Below are 17,383 nucleotides of genomic sequence, written 5' to 3' on the forward strand. Positions count from 1 at the left end.
AACCATTTTTCATGATTCAGGTATCTTCTAATGCTTATATGTATTATTATATGATAATCTATTGAAGTAGTATCTTTGGTAGCTATTGAAAAAGACAATGTTTCATACATTTTAAAAAATTATTTATTTATTTATTTATTGGCTATTCTGGGTCTTTGTTGCTGTGCATGGGCTTTTCTCCAGTTGTGACTAGCAAGTGCTACTCTCTCGTTGTTGTGCAAGGGCTTCTCACTGTGGTCACTTTTCTTGCTGCTGAGCGTTCTAGGGCATGCAGGCTTCAGTAGTTGTGGTTCCTGGGCTCTAGAGCGCGGGCTCCGTAGCTGTGGTGCTCAGGCTTGGTTGCTCCATGGTGTGAGGGCTCGTCTCAGGCCAGGGATTGAGCCCGTGTCTCCTGCATTGGCAGGAAGATTCTTTACCACTGACCCACCAGGGAAACCCATTTCATACATTTTTAAATAAGAGGAAGTAACTTCATAATTGAAGACAGTCAGGAGAAGGATTATACTCTTGTGAAACTTGTTTTATGTTACCATTTTTGCTTTCTACACTACTTGAAGCAGAATCCATAGAGACAGAATCCATAAAGCAGAATTCATAAAGATAGATGCACCATGAGCCTTGTTCACTCTGAAACAGTGTTACTGATTGCCTTCTTTCACTTCTGCCAAATTCATTCTTTACTCAAGCTATTTTCTCTGCCTAGGAAGCTCTTCCTCCTTTCTTCCCTTGGCTGGCTGGCCTCTTCTTATTCTTGGACTTTCAGCTTAAATATTAGGTCTCAGATTTACCCTGACCATCTTTTGTAAAATATGTCTTTTATTCTCCACCTCGGCATCACAGTTGTTTCCTTTGTGAACCTCTTATCATAATTTATAATTATTCACTTTTTAATTTAGTTTTTCTTATTTCTTCAGGACTTTTTGCCTCATCAGGGCAGGTCCTAGGTCTCCTTTGGTTACTACTGAAATCTCAGCAACTAGCATAGGGCAAGGCACAAAGTAGGCACCTGATATTTTTTGAGTGAGTTAATGAGTGAATTAATGTGTTATTCCCTCATGTACTGAGGAGCTTTCAAAGAAGGAAGCCACAGAAATGATTTCTTAAGCTAGTGTATCCACATCAAGTATCTGTAAAAACTGCAGGACATTTATTACATCCACTGAACTGTTAGTTCTACAAGGACAATAAGCTCCATGCCTCCCAGCACAGGGCCTGTCACAAATTAGACATTCATATATACTTGGTAATTGACTGAATAATTAATTCTGATTTGAAATCTTAGGCAAGACACCTATACTAAGAGGAATTTTTCTCTAAGATAAATTTAGAATTTAGAATGAGTTAGAAAGAAACATAGTGTTTACAGGAGATTTAAAACCAGGGTTCTATAATGACAATACAATATATATGTATTTTCTATTATACTCTTTCTTAAAAGGGACCTGTTGGTTTACCTGGAGAAGTTGGGGTGACTGGAAGCATTGGTGAAAAGGTAATTTCTTTCATTGTTTTGTTCAATAATAAGGATTCTAAGGTAAACTCAAAGGAGGGATATTCATATTATATTTTATGAATTAGAAATCACTCATAACTTAAAATGCATTACCTATACTGAATCTCTTAAATATATTGAAATATAGCTGATAGTATATATGTTTCTAAATTTTAAAGAGCAGAGTGCTCTTTTGGTTATAATTATGTGCTTGGAAGGGAAAAGATGAAATAGATGGTCTAGGTATATGACTAGAAAATATTTAAATCTACTTTATGAGAACAAGTCCCTAAAGGAAACAGTTTTGAAAGTGAAGAATAAGTTATCACTTTGCCTGATCCAAGTTTCAGTCACAATCTCTTTATATCCTCTTGGAATCCACTATGAAGTTATTCATGGATCTTTTTGGCTGTTGTGATGGAAACTGTAATTTGCTTAAAAATTTCCTAGAAATCGTTATCTTGGGAGTGATTTTCCATATTTAGTTTCAAGTTTAAGAAAGTCTTCTTTGAAAAAAATCAGAAGTATATCTTTATTTGAAACCAACAAGGACATTTTCTTCAATTGCTTTTAATTGACTCATTATGAACTAGAAAATTTTGGACCTTTGACTGAAACCTGACTTGCTGAATGTAACATGGAAGCATGGTAATGCATGTCTAATGCAAGGCTACTCTTTGTGGATAATTAAGTAGAGCCAGGATTAGAAGTAAATAAGATAATGTTCCAGTTATTTCCATCTGAAATTACTAATTTAAGTTAAACAATATATTTAAAATTCATCCTTACCTCCCACCCACATCCAAACTGCTCTCTTCCCAATTTTCTCATTTCTATTGTTCTGCGTTATACCTCTCTGTTCTCCCAATGTTCCAGATAGAGTGAACCCATCTTTGCGTTTCCCTTTTCTTCCATTGTTGTTGTTCAGTCACTAAGTCATGTCTGACTCTGCGACCCCATGGACTTCAGCTCCTCTGTCCTCCACTATCTCCTTAAGTTTGCTCAAGTTCATGTCCCTTGAGTTATCTAATCAAATTCATGTCCCTTGCTTATCTAATCATCTCATTCTCTATGCCTAATCTTTTTAGCAGGTCTTAGAGTTTTTTCTTTACAGTTTATCCTTTCTAATAATCCATCTAGGCTACCCCCTCAGACATAGTCTTATTAGTTTATCTTTAATTTACTCTCTTCCCTGGTGGCTCAGATGGTAAAGCCTCTGCCTACCATGAGGAAGATCTGGGTTCAATCCCTGGATTGGAAAATCCCCTGGAGAAGGAAATGGCAACCCACTCCTGTACTCTTGCCTGGAAAATCCCATGGATGGAGGAGCCTGGTAGGTTACAGTCCATGGGGTTGCAAAGAGTCAGACACAACTGAGCAACTTCACTTTCTTTCTTTTCAGTTTCCCTCTCCATCTTCTAATCCAGCCTATATATTACTAGTGGAACACTTTTTTTGATGGGTCAGAATAAAGCATTTTGAAAAGGCTTCATTAACTCCCTATGTATGTATGCTAAGTCACTTCAGTCATGTCTGACTTTTTGCGACCCCATGCACTGTAGCCCACCAAGCTCCTCTGTCCATGGGGATTCTCCAGGCAAGAATACTGGAGTGGGTTGTCATGCCCTCCTCCACAGGATTGTCCCAACCCAGGGATTGAACCTGGGCCTCCCATATTGAAGACAGATTCTTTACTTTCAGAGCCATCATGCTTAAGCCTATTAATAGCTCTACTTTGCTGTCAAGATACTACATGATTTTGGCTTAATCAGTTCATGTAACAAATTTTCTGATATTCACAGTATAAACCTTTCTTGCTCCCCTGCCTCATATTTTATTCTTGTTCCTATTATTATTGTTACTGTTTTCTTGATTTAGAGTATCCTCTTCCTTTCCCTATATTTATTCAAAGCCAAACTATAGTACTCAGTGAAGTTCTGTCTCCTCCATAAAGTCTTCCCAGATTATTCTATTCCTTCTTGACTTCTTCCTTTCCTGGATGTAGAATAAGTACCACACAATTTAAAATTTTCCTTTAATTGATTCATCTTTCTTAATGACATGTTTCTAATTACTTGAGGGTAGAGTCTAAGTCAAATTTCTGTTATATCTCCCCAATGCTCAGTACATTAAAAGTGATTTTAAAATATTTAGTGATCTTTTATTAACAATATAAAAATATAAAATGACCTCAGTTCAGAAAAATTTAGATAGTTATAAAACTATCTAAACTTTTCCATTGTGATTTAGTTGCTTCTGTGTTAAGTTGTCTTCTACACTAACACGCTGAAAATCTTTGGAATTTTAATGTGAATCAGCTTAGACCTTTAATCTATTGTGGCATATTTGATTATCATTATTATGGTTAATTGTGTTAAAAGTTTACAGAAATAAAATTTTGTTCAATGGTTATACACTTAAATTAATTTTTACAGTTTGCTTTCATACTTTTACTGTCTTCATATTTTATATATCTAAAATTATGAGAATTTCTACTTGCAAAACTTTAGCATATGATGTATGCTCAATTTTAAATCTTGTTTATTCATAATTTATATTTTTTCATTTAAATAAACTTCAGTATTTTATCCCTTGAAAAGTATCTTAAGAGAATTTTAATAATAGTAAAACTCTAGCAACTTTAGGGTAAAACTGCAAAATTTGTAAATTTAAAACTTACTGAAAATTAGAATGCGTTTATGCTCCAGGCTTAGCTCATTCTTGACTAATTTTTTTAATGATTTGAAAGTAGTTTTTAATTTTCTGTGCATTGCATTTTTCATTTACACTTTAATGAAAGTATTTCATATTTTGTAAACTTTGAATTAATGATATTTCATTGTTTCATACTTTGGCTCATTACAAGAGAAAATATTATGTAATATTATTGATTATAGCAGTATGATTGGTAATATTGCTGAAATAAAAGAATAAATGAGGAAATAAAATATTTTTTGAAATAAATATATAGCAATTTAAGAGATTTTTATACACTAAATTACGTGGTCAAACATTGACAGTCCATCATCAGAACAGACACAGTAGTAATTAAATTCTGTTTTTTCTTAAATATTTTGCCAACTCTTAATAATATAAAATTATAGTTTATATTATAGACTATTTGTTTTGTCATTGTACAAGTGTATTTGAAAAAGTAGAATAGACTATGTATTATAAGTGCATTGTATTAATAGTTTGCTATTAAATCACTTTGCCTTCCAAGTTTCTCTACTGTGTCCTGGAGAACATTGTTATAACTAATTTGATTTTTGGCTTGCTAATATGTATTTGTTATTTCATTCACATCTTATATAAATGAGATAAATGTATATGTCTCACAGTTTGTGTGTGCAGGTCTGTTCTGACATCTGTAGAATCTAGAATGAGACTATAAATGGAGGCCCTGGGGTCAGAGTATAATTAGAAGCCCACATACCATATGCCTAAACATTTAAAAATTCTAAACCAAACTAATGAGTCAGTAAATAATACATAGTCTATTCTATCTTTTCATGACTAATCAACATACCTCAATGTTTTCTTTTTTCTTTTTTTCAAAAGGGAGAGCGTGGAAGTCCAGGTCCAGTAGGTCCCCAGGGGGAAAAGGGTGCAATGGTAAGAATTCAGTAATCTGAAAGATGTGTGTCCAAAGAACATAGTAAAGTTATGGTTTTCCAGAGGTAGAATTGCCTTGAATGAAATTCAAGTAAGTGAAAAATGCTATTTTGTCGTAAGTTTCCATTAGAAGTTTTCTTCTAAACTGTTTACCATTCGGAATGCTGATTTGCACTCAAAAGCATGCAAATCAGATGATTTAGTCAAAGGAGCTTATAGTTTTAAGAGAAGAATTACCATCCTAAATTATCATATGTGGATAAAGAAGAAAATTCAATTAGGAGTCTACTTTGATTTGGCAACTTAGTTTATATGACACATAGCATCATTGCCACCTTTCCATAAGTTTGTCATCACAGTGTAATTCTTTTATGTATGAAAGACCAAAATCTGGAATTCATCTTATGGTCTTATATCTTTAATGTAGTAATAGCTGATAAATTTTATATCTAGATTGCAGTTTTTCATTTATTGAAGTTTCTAAATGTGATAGAAAATAGAATTAAGAATTATTTTCAACTAAAGAATCTTGCTTTCAGAAAATGCATTGTAATGGATCTGGTATACCTAATATTATCTGCAAATTCATTTTACATAAATTTTTCTTCACTTTTGACTTCTGTATTATGAGTAAAACACTGTAAGATTACTTTTACCTATCTCCAATTGCTGTTAACTAGGAAATCTAATATACCTTTAAAGGCTAATTAATTTCAGAAATAATTGCCTTCTATGATATTCTCTGAAGCATCTGAATATGGTTAATACCACTAAGGGTGTAGTCCTTGTAAAATTTGATAGGCTAGAGTATTTGTTCACAATCATATTTCTTAATTTTTTTATTTCCCTGACATTGAAAAGGATATGGTTTCACAATCTGTATGTATTTAACATAATGAACATTTATTCACAGCGTAACATAATCTAGAGAAAGATGAGATGAATATTCTCCTCTCGATAGGTTATAATATGTGATTCTGGGCAAAGAGTTTCTAATAAAAGTATACACAGCTTCTCTGTAAACATTTTTGTTTTTATTGTCTTTCTTGGAACATTTCCTGTGGCCTCATGTCTTGGATAGAAGGTGGAGAGTTTATCAAATTATCATTTTTAATTACTATTTATCATTTACTGGTTTATCTTCAGTGAAAATAATTAGATATGATGGAGAATTCATGTCTCTTATATTTTTGCTTAAATTATAGGGATATCCAGGTCCTCCTGGGGTTCCGGGACCCATGGGTGCCTTGGGATTACCTGTAAGTACAGAAAAGACTTCTCTTCCCAATCACTGCAAAACACTCTAGAATATAACATGGTGTCTTTAACTCCCTTGCTTCTACTTGTTCTGTTATTTACTGCTCACTTCTAATAGTACAGCTCTGCAACCAATAACCATATATAAGAAAATAGTCAATAATTAAGCTTCAAAGTAAGACCAATTGGACAAATCAGAAGCACAATTTCCAACATACTGTTCTTAGAAATTTACTAATGTTCTCCAATTGAAAAAATCCATAGAAAAATTTAGTATTCAAAAATTGAGTTTTGAAAAATTCCATTTGTGTTTACAGGAAAATAATGAAGTCTTGTCTCTAAAGAGAAAGTTTGCTGATTAAAGATTGAAAGTTATTGTGAACTTAAATGTGAAAAATATATGAGCCTTTGTGATCCCCTAAGTAGAACTATTATCAGAGAGGGTTTATGCTGTTTTGTGAAGCTTCTGTTTTGAAGATAAGCCAAATTTTCCAGCATACTGATAGACATGTATTGACTTCCAAATGAGGAAGACTGATATAAGGCACAGTTGCTAATTTTTTTAGTCATGTAAGATAAAAAATAGATTTTAGTTCCTGTGAAAGTTCACTGTTTTCGTCTACCTATGTTATACAAATAAATAAACTTTGTTTTCTAAGCATGTCTTTATTGGAGACTATTAGGTATAAAAAGAGCTCATTGTAATTGAATAATAATGAAATCTTCATTGAAGACTATTTTTGTAGCATATTAATTTGGAAAATTTTGTGGTGTTTTTCATGGTAACAGAAAAAATCCATTTTTTATGTGATGGGATTATCGTAAGCATCTAGAGGAAGGAGAAAGAAATCTTGCAAAAGTAGCCATTGCTTCTTGATGGTCAGGCAGATTAAACTCCCAGGTCACATTGGTTAAGTGCATATCTCCCTCCACTACCACTCCATATGTGTTTATCATAAAAACCATGTGGTCAGTGAATCTTAAGTACTTCTCATTCTTTTCAGGGTATAAACGCTTAGAAACTACTATTCTTGTAATATTCCTGTGAATTCTGTAACTGATTTTTAAATTTTCAACATGTAGGGTCATGTGGGGGCAAGAGGACCTCCTGGGATTCCAGGTCCTAAAGGACGAAGAGTAAGTTATCGAATCAAGGAAGTACATTAACCTTAAAAAAAATGACATTATAAAAAGTGATGTGTTCAGCAAAAATAGCTTATATTAGATGGAAACATTAATTGCAGTGTAATTTATAATCATTTGTACTTATAAAACCATACTTTTCCATTTTGTGTTTTAGAAATTTTACTGACTGAAGAACTCTCTCTTATTCCCACCTTCCAGTTTCATCCACTGGGGGAATTGTGAATGTAAAGGTGTTTAAATAAATGATTTTTGTACTCACAAGGAGACTTATATAGCAAGAAATAGTAACAGCATGATAAAGAGTGAAAGGAAATAGAATGAGGATAAAAGGATGACTAAAAGTTTATTCACTGTAAATAAGAGGTAATATAATCATTGTCTAATAATTATGCATAAGAATTAAGTTAAAAACCTTTCATTCTTTAAGTCTTTTAAACATTTGGATCCTGTTTTTTTATTTAAAGAAATAAGAACCACCATTTATTGCCTGCCTGTCATGTGCCAAGCAATTTTACATATACTAATACTCAAAACCACTCTAAAAAGGGGAGGCATTTATCTCAGATATTATAGTTGAGGAAACTGGGGCTCTGAGAGTTTAAGTATATGAACCATTGACATAGGTCTGGGGCACAACCAGGATTCAAACCTTAGTGTGTCTAACTTCAAAGCCTATGGTTTTTCAATACCTCATTGAATATTAAAGTATTTTTCCTTGATTAATTTGAATATGTAGACTCTAAGAACTCTGTTTTCTCCCTTGGCTTCACCTTGACTTTTACAGCAAGTGAAGAAAGTATTTTAAAATGCTAAAATAATGGCCTCCAAATAACAAAGATTTAAAAAAAAAGAAAAACACCCTCCCATTTTCCTGTTGGCAAGTGCGAGAAAGGTGCTTAGTTTAAAATAACAACTTTAGGAACTCATTGGCAATACAATGATATGGATTCGGCACATTCACTGTTGTGGCTTGGTTTCAATCCCTGATCAGGGAGCTAAGATCCTGCAAGCTGCACAACGTGGCCAAAAAATAAAATAAGCCCAAAGAAGTAATGACTTTAATTTCATGTGCTGTGTTTTAGGTGAAGATTAAAGAAAAAGAGCAAATTTTTCTGTATCATCACTTCTTTTCTGAAAAACTATTTTCCTTTCTGGGTTATGGATTTATAGCCTATAAATAATATTGATGGCCACATCTATTTTAGCCCAAATGAGATTTAGGATAATAAAAAATCATGGAAGATGATCTGTACTTTCATTTTAGTGGTCTGTACTCTGCCAGCATTTAGTACTTGGTCAGGTCAAATGTGTTTATTCAACACTGTATTACTCATAGTGGGAAAGTTCAACCAACTTTGTGACAGATGAAAAAAAATACTTTATTTGGTTAGCTAAATAATTAAGATCTTATTGGTTATCCAGGCGTACATGAGCCAGATACTTAAGCAGGATATGTTTCTGAATCACTTGTGCTATCTCATGTCATATGGAAAGTTTATTTATCTGTAGTTTTTTAACTTCCCTGTGATCCCTGGGCAAATTATTTCTCTTTTCTGATTTGACACTTTGTCTTCATCTCTCACCTCCTCAAAGGTCTCTCTCATCCTCCAGATACATTTTACTGATATGTTTCCAGATGACTCCTCATAATTATTTAAAGTGCACCCAGTATTTCTTAAGCAAAGTTTTAGTTTAGAAATAAGGGCTTCATTTAGTACAGAAATGCTCCCTTTACAGGAGAATATTTGATGTAATCAGTCAACACTGGGAATACAAAAAGAACTGAAGACCAGAATGTTACGGAAAAAAGATAGTATTATGAAGTTCCATTCTAGTTCTCACCTAGTATCTTCTTCTCCCATCAACCTATTTCCTCATCTATTCTCCACTATAGATGTGATCATAATGCGTATCATTTCAAATGTTTTTCACTAACAAAAATTTGAGAATTTCTGTCCAGTCTACAGGGATAAATGCAAAAGTTATTTGGATGGAGATGCCTATGCCCCAGCCTTTCCTTGCTACCCCAAAGACTGAAGAGGTCAATATTTCCAGCACACCTGTAACACTTTATGATACACAACTGTGTCACAGTACATTGGAGGGGAAGCTAGGCACATTTTCATGGAGACTATACAAAGAACTCTCATTATGAAACTAGTGCTTATATGCCCTTGCTGTTCTGCCTGTGATTTGTACTTTTATCATATGTGAATATGTGAGCATCATGAATGGTAGGACTACAACCCAAGGATTCTGCTTCTCCGTCTGATTCTCTGCTATCCATCCATCTGCCATTCATCTGTCTAACATTGACTGATGTAATACAATCTGTCAAACTCTCCTACTGTCTTGGAGAATTCAGGGTTAACTATTCCTTGTATATAAGCCACATGATTTCATGGTTTAATGACTTACAGTCAGTGGCTTTTAAAGTATCATACAATATTGACAGAGAATAGCAAAAGCTCAGGAAACAATCTAAATAACTTAGTGTCATGAAAATTTTTCTAACTTGTTTTGTGAAGATTGTATAATCCTGCCCCTTATGAAAAAGATAACAGGATTGACTGAAAATATTCATGTAGTTTGAGATTATTAGATGGGAGAGTTACCTGTAGCCTGTAGTGACTTACTTTCCTTTCCTGGGCTCCAACATCACTGTGGACGGACTGCAGCCATGAAATTAAAAGATGCTTGCTCCTTGGAAGAAAAGCTATGACAAACCTAGACAGCATATTAAAAAGCAGAGACATCACTTTGCCAACAAAGGTCCATACAATCAAAGCTATGGTTTTTCCAGTACTCACGTACAGATGTAAGAGTTGGACCATGAGGAAGGCTGAGCACTGAAGAACTAATGCTTCTGAATTGTGGTTCTGGAGAAGACTCTTCAGAGTCCTTTGGACTGCAAGATCAACCTGTCAATTCTAAAGGAGATAAACCCTGAATATTCATTGAAAGGACTGAGGCTGAAGTTGCGATACTTTGGCCACCTGATTCAAAGAGCTGGCTCATTGGAAAAGACCCTGATGCTGGGAATGATTGAAGGCAAGAGGAGAAGGGGACAACAGAGGATGAGATGGTTGGATGAAATCACTGACTCCATGGACATGAACTGGAGCAAACTCTGGGAGACAGGAAAGCCTAGTGTGCAGTCCATGAGGTCGCAAAGAGACGGACACTATCTAGAGACTAAACAACAAACCTGTAGCTGACTTTTAACTTTTCCAAAAGAGGACAAAAAAAAAAGATTAGGTTTTTTTTTTTTTTTAACTTAGCCAGAATATATTCTTCAAGAGCTTTATGTTATAGCTAATCAGATATTTTAAGGCAAGTACTAGAAAGAATAACTTTATACCCAATTAGGTACCTATTATAATACTGCTTGTCTAGTGTTCTTAGAACTTGACCTGAAGCTTGTTGTCTCAGGAGTCAGAGAAGAAACCCAGGGATAACTTCTACAACCAATATCGAAGTGAATGTTACAAATGTTGATAAAGCTAAGCTTTAGTTAATTAACCAACCCTTAACTGAACCCTTAATGGTACTTCCCTGGTGACTCAGATGGTAAAGTGTTTGCCTGCAATGCAGGAGACCTGGGTTCAATCCCTGGGCAGGGAAGATCCTCTGGAGAAGGAAATGGCAACCCACTCCAGTACTCTTGCCGGGAAAATTCCATGGATGGAGGAGCCTGGTGGGCTATAGTCCATGGGGTCACAGAATCAGACATGACTGAGCGACTTCACTTAACTGAAGCATTGGGAGGACCAGACTTTTCAAGAGTTCTGCCAGTCTTAACATGGAGTCAAAATTTTTATCTTCTCCCCACTCCCTGCTTTCTGCCACATGCAAACTTACATTTTCAATTTGATTTTATATTAATGCTGTCATAATTCTACTGATTAATATTAACAAAATATCCAAGAAAGAAGTTTCATGTTACAAAAGAGTTAAATGCCTGGTTACCAATGGACACATTTCTAAATCATACTTGTTTCTGTGGTATTTTAGAATGCTAACTACTCATTTCTTTTCATACTTTCTCAGCCACATTCTATTATTACTCTAAAAAAATTTGGAATGTGTTTTCCTAAAGAGAAGAAAAAGGGAAAAGGGCATGGAAGGTGCTAGGGAAAGAATCAATATAGTCTACTGAATTTTTAAGGTAAAGGTAATTATTAGAACAAGGTCCTGCGAGATTGCACTTGAAACTTCAGTCATGCTTTAAGTTTGGTTTTTCTTCCGTCTTCAGTTACTTAGCTGTCAAACATTCCAGGGAAGCCCCCACCTCAGGACCTTTGCAGTTGCTATTGCTCCTACCAGAATGATCTTTCCCAAGTTATTTGCATACCCTCAGTCTCATCTCCTTCAGGTCTAGCCACATGTCATTTAAGAGCTTTCTCAAACACCCCTCTAAAGTAGCTCCCCTCCCCACCTTAGATTCTTTCTAGTCCCTTAGCCTCTTTATTTTTCTTCATTATACCTGACTACCTATAGCCATTTTATATTGTAATTTTACATATATATTTGCTTATTTATAAATTCAGGGATTTGTCTTTTCTCCCAGTTGGTCCTCAATAAATGTTTGTTAAGTGAATAGCACTTTGAAAGTCACATATCTATTAAGTCCACACTCCTCAATCTGATATTCAGGGTCCTATACACTCAGAGTTTAACTTAGTTTTTCAGTCTTTTATGGGAAAATAGGGTCAAAAGTAAGCTGGGGACATGTCATGGAGTACCTTAAATACAGACTGAGAGATTGTAGTGCTGGAGATATGGCTTTGGCTGTAGTATGCCTAGTGGGCCTATACATCCTCATGGACCGTTGAGTCTTCTCTCCAATCCCGTGAATGTTCCCAACAGGATCAGGGTATGCAGTTACCCCAAGAGCACCCAGGAAGGGCGTCCTGTTACAGTAAGCAGCTTTATGATAGTATATACTTAAACTAAGTTGGCCTCAGATGGGCTACAGTAGAAGGTGCTGAAGCCTATGGGGCTCCTTCAAATCATCATGTTATATTAGGAAATTTGTATCACTGTTTTGTATAGAAATCTTCAACGCCTCCTCATTGTTTATTGATTCAACTGTAAACTCCAGTCCTTCACCCTTTAAATCCCAGTCTTTCTACAATTATCTATTAATGTAGAAATACTAAAAAATGCTCAGTGTAATCAATAACTCAGGTTAAATGAACTACATTTTTCATTCTTTCATATCTTCTTTTCTGCCTCTGTATCCTTTTCTCATACTATCCCTCTATTTAGAATTTCTTCCAGAGCATGATCTCTGACTGTCAAAATAATACCTCCATTCCCTTTACAACCTGTGAAAGCTCTCTCCCTCCTTTGAATCGCTTTACCCCTTAACACACCTTATCTCTGCCTATATTATAGTTGCTTTTGTAGTTTACCTTATATCATAATATCCATAATATGGATCCCCATAACATTTAATGCAGTGCCTTTTTCACAGTTAATGTTCAGTTAATGGTTGTAGAATTTGATTAATTCTCTTTAAAAGGACTTTAAGATCTTGCAAAGACAGTTATAATTTTGTCAAGGAATGTATACCGTCTTTCATAGAGAATGACTTTTGCAACTAATATTCATAGCTAATTACTGATTTGGTATTGATAGCAACACAGCTCAGAAATTTTAATTGTACATGAACATTCTCAGCAGCATTTCTGTTCCTTTTCTGTGCCCATGGCCATCTTTCAGTTGTCAAGCAGGTGCGTGGTAGAGAACATGCAGTCAGCATTCATTTCCTAATGAAGTGGTGAGAAGAGTGCCATTCCAAAAATATAAAACAAGAAAACTGTTTGGACAAATCAGCTACTTTAGTATATGTGCTGCCGAAGCGAGCACCAAATCAGCTACTTTAAAGTTACTTTAGAGTTGTTTTTAGGAGAAATTCTGGATTTCTGTAGAGTAAATGATAAGGTAAACAAAAGACTTAAATAACAAATCTATATTACAGCCACCTGCCTCAACAACTCAATCAGCTGTTTTTGTGGTTATCTGATTTACAATTTTGCATTAAAAACACTGGCCTGATTCTCCTATGCAGATGAGTTCACCCATATACCCAGCTGTATTCTTTACTGTGTTCCTGGCACAGAAACAAGCAAAAGGAGTTTGTCAACTATTGAGGGCAATGTCTCCATTTGTATGGATGCATAACAGTACAAAAGAAACATTTAAAATTAACAACAGGATGTTTTTTTCATCTCTAGGGACCAAGAGGACCAGATGGTCCCTTAGGAGAGCAAGGTATACAAGGTACCAAGGTAATCATTTATTTGCTCATTTCATATGCAGTTAAATATTTTTGAGCCTGTATCTCTTACCTGTCTAAAGGCTGATATATTTTCTTATAAAAGTATGATTCTAATTTTTAAGTCTAATTATGAAACATACATAAAGTTTTTACTGTACTCAAAGAAATGTGTTTTTTTTGTTATTGAAGTATGTATATGATGTCTTACTTTTTTGGTATGTGAGTGTATATGTGTAAGACCATAATTCCCATTCTTATTAACTCACCTGTTATTGATTCTTGTTAGGGTGAAACAGGAGATCAAGGAAAAAGAGGACCTCATGGTCTTATTGTAAGTAGTAAAACAGTTCACATTAACCATCAACATAAAATCTTCTATTTTTCTTGGCCTGTGATTCGTGTTTGAGGAGGGAGCTGCTTGACCCAGGCATTTTCTTTCTCATTAGGGTAAGACTGGAAACCCTGGAGAGAGAGGAGAGAGAGGAAAACCAGTAAGTAATTAAAAATAATCAAACCATAAATATATTTTACCCACTTTATCCTCTGATACAACTCTTGTTTAGTAATCAGTATGTTAGACTAAGAGAATGTAAGTTATTTTCCTCCTTGAGTCCTTAGGTCATTCTTTCATTGAGGCATATTGCTTACTCATTTTGGGCCTTTTCTGTACCTGTCTATAAACTGATAGTGGTAACTGACACTTTAGCTTCATCTTATTATGATAGTTTTTCTGTAAAACCCATTTCAAGATAAAGTAGTGTGATATCATATAAATATAATGGAACATTAAGAAGCTAATGTAAGAAACTTCTTTGAGGCCTCTTGCCTAGTTTCATTTTAACTCAACTTGTGTTGTTTGGACCCTTGGAGTGTGGAGTTGTGTGTGTCTTTATATTTCCCATGCCCCTACTCTAAGAGTTTTTAATATCATGTAATGCTAAATATTTTCCTACCATCAAAAATCTCATAATTATACAATTTTTTCCTCTGGGACACAAGTTCTGTGGTTATCAATATTATTTGAAGGGAAGAAAATATATTTTTAAAAGGAGAAATATATTCACATACACATATATGTTACTCATATATACATGTATAGTTTTGAATACACGAGCTTAAACGTATGGGTTTTTTATTTCACTTTAAACATAATTTTTAATGTCATTTTGACTTGTTATATACATATATGTATAATTTAAAGTTATACAGTTTAAATATACAGCAACTGAATAGTCAGAAAAGGCTAGGACGATATTGTTTTAGTTGCTGTAGTGGTTATCACTGTCACTGGATTTACTTTTCGTCTGTGAAATCTGCTGCCCCCTGCCTGTTGGTTCCCATAATAGCATTACATTTGACAATGGTCAGACCTACAGTAGCAGAGACTTAAAAGAGAAAAACGGTTGTATCCAGGGAAAGAACTTGTTTGTGAGAATATATTATTAACTGAGGTCACCCTGAAAGACTATTTCGGAGTATTAATATTCATCATCTGAGTTTCTTTTATATCAATGTAAACAGTGTTTCTGGAGATTCTTCCATGTTGCTGCACTGTAACACAAAATTAATATTTGTGATGAATGGAAACATTTGGAATTTTTCAAGTCTGTTCTTCTTATTTTAGAAAAATGAAACCAGGAGAAATTAAATTACTTAGACATATTGTACATTGCTGACACTCCTTAGATTTTACCTTCATGTTCAGCTTATCACATATGCCTGGATAAATATAAAATTAGAAATCTGGTTTCCTCAATCAAAAATGGTTGAGGAAACCAAATGGTTTTTACTAGAACTGTTTTGTAACTAGCTTACACCAAACAAGTCTCATAGACTATTGCAAGAGTAAAGTTACGTTAGCAGATGACAGTACAAAATGAGTTAATACTAACTGTTGAGGTTTACTTAGATTTATACATACATCATCCCCTTGGTCTTGATTAAACTGAAAGAGACTTGAGATCTGAAGAAAGCTAGGATCAATCAATCCAACAAATCCAGATGCCCCCCAAATACATCTGATCCTGCACAGTAATCTCAGTGTCTCTAGTCATTTTTTCACTGTCAACAATCAGACAGTGCTTATAATAGAAAGATACACCAGAGGTCAGATTGACCTTTGTTTTAGTGCATGCTGCTCATAATGTCTTGGCTAAGTTGGTTAGCTCTTCAGATCTTATTTTCTTCATGTGTAAAATAGACATCTCTAAATTGTCATGGAATTGATGCTTTTGAACTGTGGTGTTGGAAAAGACTCTTGAGATTCCCTTGGACAGCAAGGAGATACAACCAGTCCATCCTAAAGAAAATCAGTCCTGAATATTCATTGGAAGGACTGATGCTGAAGCTGAAATTCCAGTACTTTGGCCACCTGATGTGAGGAGCTGACTCATTTGAAAAGACCCTGATGCTGGGAATGATTGAAGGTGGGAGGAGAAGGGGACAACAGAGGATGAGATGGTTAGATGGCATCACCAACTCAATGGACATGAGTTTGAGTAATCTCCAGGAGTTGATGATGGACAGGGAAACCTGGCGTGCTGCAGTCCATGGGGTCGCAAAGAGTCAGACACCACTGAGCAACTGAACTGAAGTGAACTGACTGCAATTGTCATAATACTAAAACCAGGTATTAAATGAAAATTGCTAGCACATATAATTCTCGGCTAGTCCAAATAAACAGAAGTATACTTGTTATGTTGTTGTTCAGTTGCTCAGTCATGTCCGACTCTTTGCAACCCCATGGACTGTAGCACACCAAACTTCCTTGTCCTCTACCTCCAGTGCTCAAGCTCATGTCCATTGAGTCAGTGATGCTATCTAACCATCTCATCCTCTTCTGCCATCTTCTCTGTTTGCCTTCCGTCTTTCGCAGCATCCAAATCTTTTCCAATGAGTCAGCTCTTCACATCAGGTGGTCAAAGAATTGGAGCTTCAGCTTTAGTATCAGTCCTTCTAGTGAATATTCAGGATTGATTCATTTAGAATTGACTGGTTTGATTACCTTGCAGTCCAAAGGGCTCTCAAGAGTCTTCTCCAACACCACAGTTCAAAAGCATCAATTCTTCAGCGTTCAACTTTCTTTATGGTCCAACTCTCACATCTGTGCATCACTACTGGAAAAGCCATGGCTTTGACTATACAGACCTTTGTTGGCAAAGTGATGTCTCTGCTTTTTAATGCACTGTCCAGGTTTGTCATAGCTTTTCTTCAAAGGAGGAGGCATCTTTTACTTTCATGGTTATAGTCACCACCTGCAGTGATTATAGAGCTCAAGGAAATAAAATCTGCTACTGTTTTAATTTTTTCCCTATCTATTTGCCATGAAGTGATGGGACCAGATGCCATGATCTTAGTTTTTTGAATGTTGAGTTTCAAGCCAGTTTTTTCACTCTCCTCTTTCACCATCATCAAAAGGCTTTTTATTTCCTCTTCACTTTCTGCCATTAGGGTGGTATCATCTGCATATCTGAGGTTATTGATATTTCTCCTGGGAATCTTGATTCCAGCTTGTGCTTTATCCAGCCCAGCATTTTGCATGATGTACTCTGCATACAAGTTAAATAAGTAGGGTGACAATATGTAGC

At 35.1% G+C, this 17,383-nt stretch overlaps 1 protein-coding gene across 8 annotated transcripts in view; it reads left to right on the forward strand.

The window, feature by feature from the left end:
* Positions 1-17,383, forward strand: part of COL24A1 (collagen type XXIV alpha 1 chain) — a 382,349-nt gene that overhangs the window by 221,502 nt on the left and 143,464 nt on the right. For all 8 annotated transcript variants that reach the window (XM_043877542.1, XM_043877547.1, XM_043877541.1 and 5 more), the window contains 7 exons: positions 1,439-1,492; positions 5,054-5,107; positions 6,313-6,366; positions 7,448-7,501; positions 13,753-13,806; positions 14,083-14,127; positions 14,243-14,287. In XM_043877542.1, the coding sequence (XP_043733477.1) occupies positions 1,439-1,492; positions 5,054-5,107; positions 6,313-6,366; positions 7,448-7,501; positions 13,753-13,806; positions 14,083-14,127; positions 14,243-14,287 (360 nt within the window). The remainder of the gene's footprint in view (positions 1-1,438; positions 1,493-5,053; positions 5,108-6,312; positions 6,367-7,447; positions 7,502-13,752; positions 13,807-14,082; positions 14,128-14,242; positions 14,288-17,383) is intronic.

This window comes from Cervus elaphus, chromosome 20 (genome assembly GCF_910594005.1).
Source record: "Cervus elaphus chromosome 20, mCerEla1.1, whole genome shotgun sequence".
In the NCBI taxonomy this organism is placed as follows: Eukaryota; Metazoa; Chordata; class Mammalia; order Artiodactyla; family Cervidae; genus Cervus; species Cervus elaphus.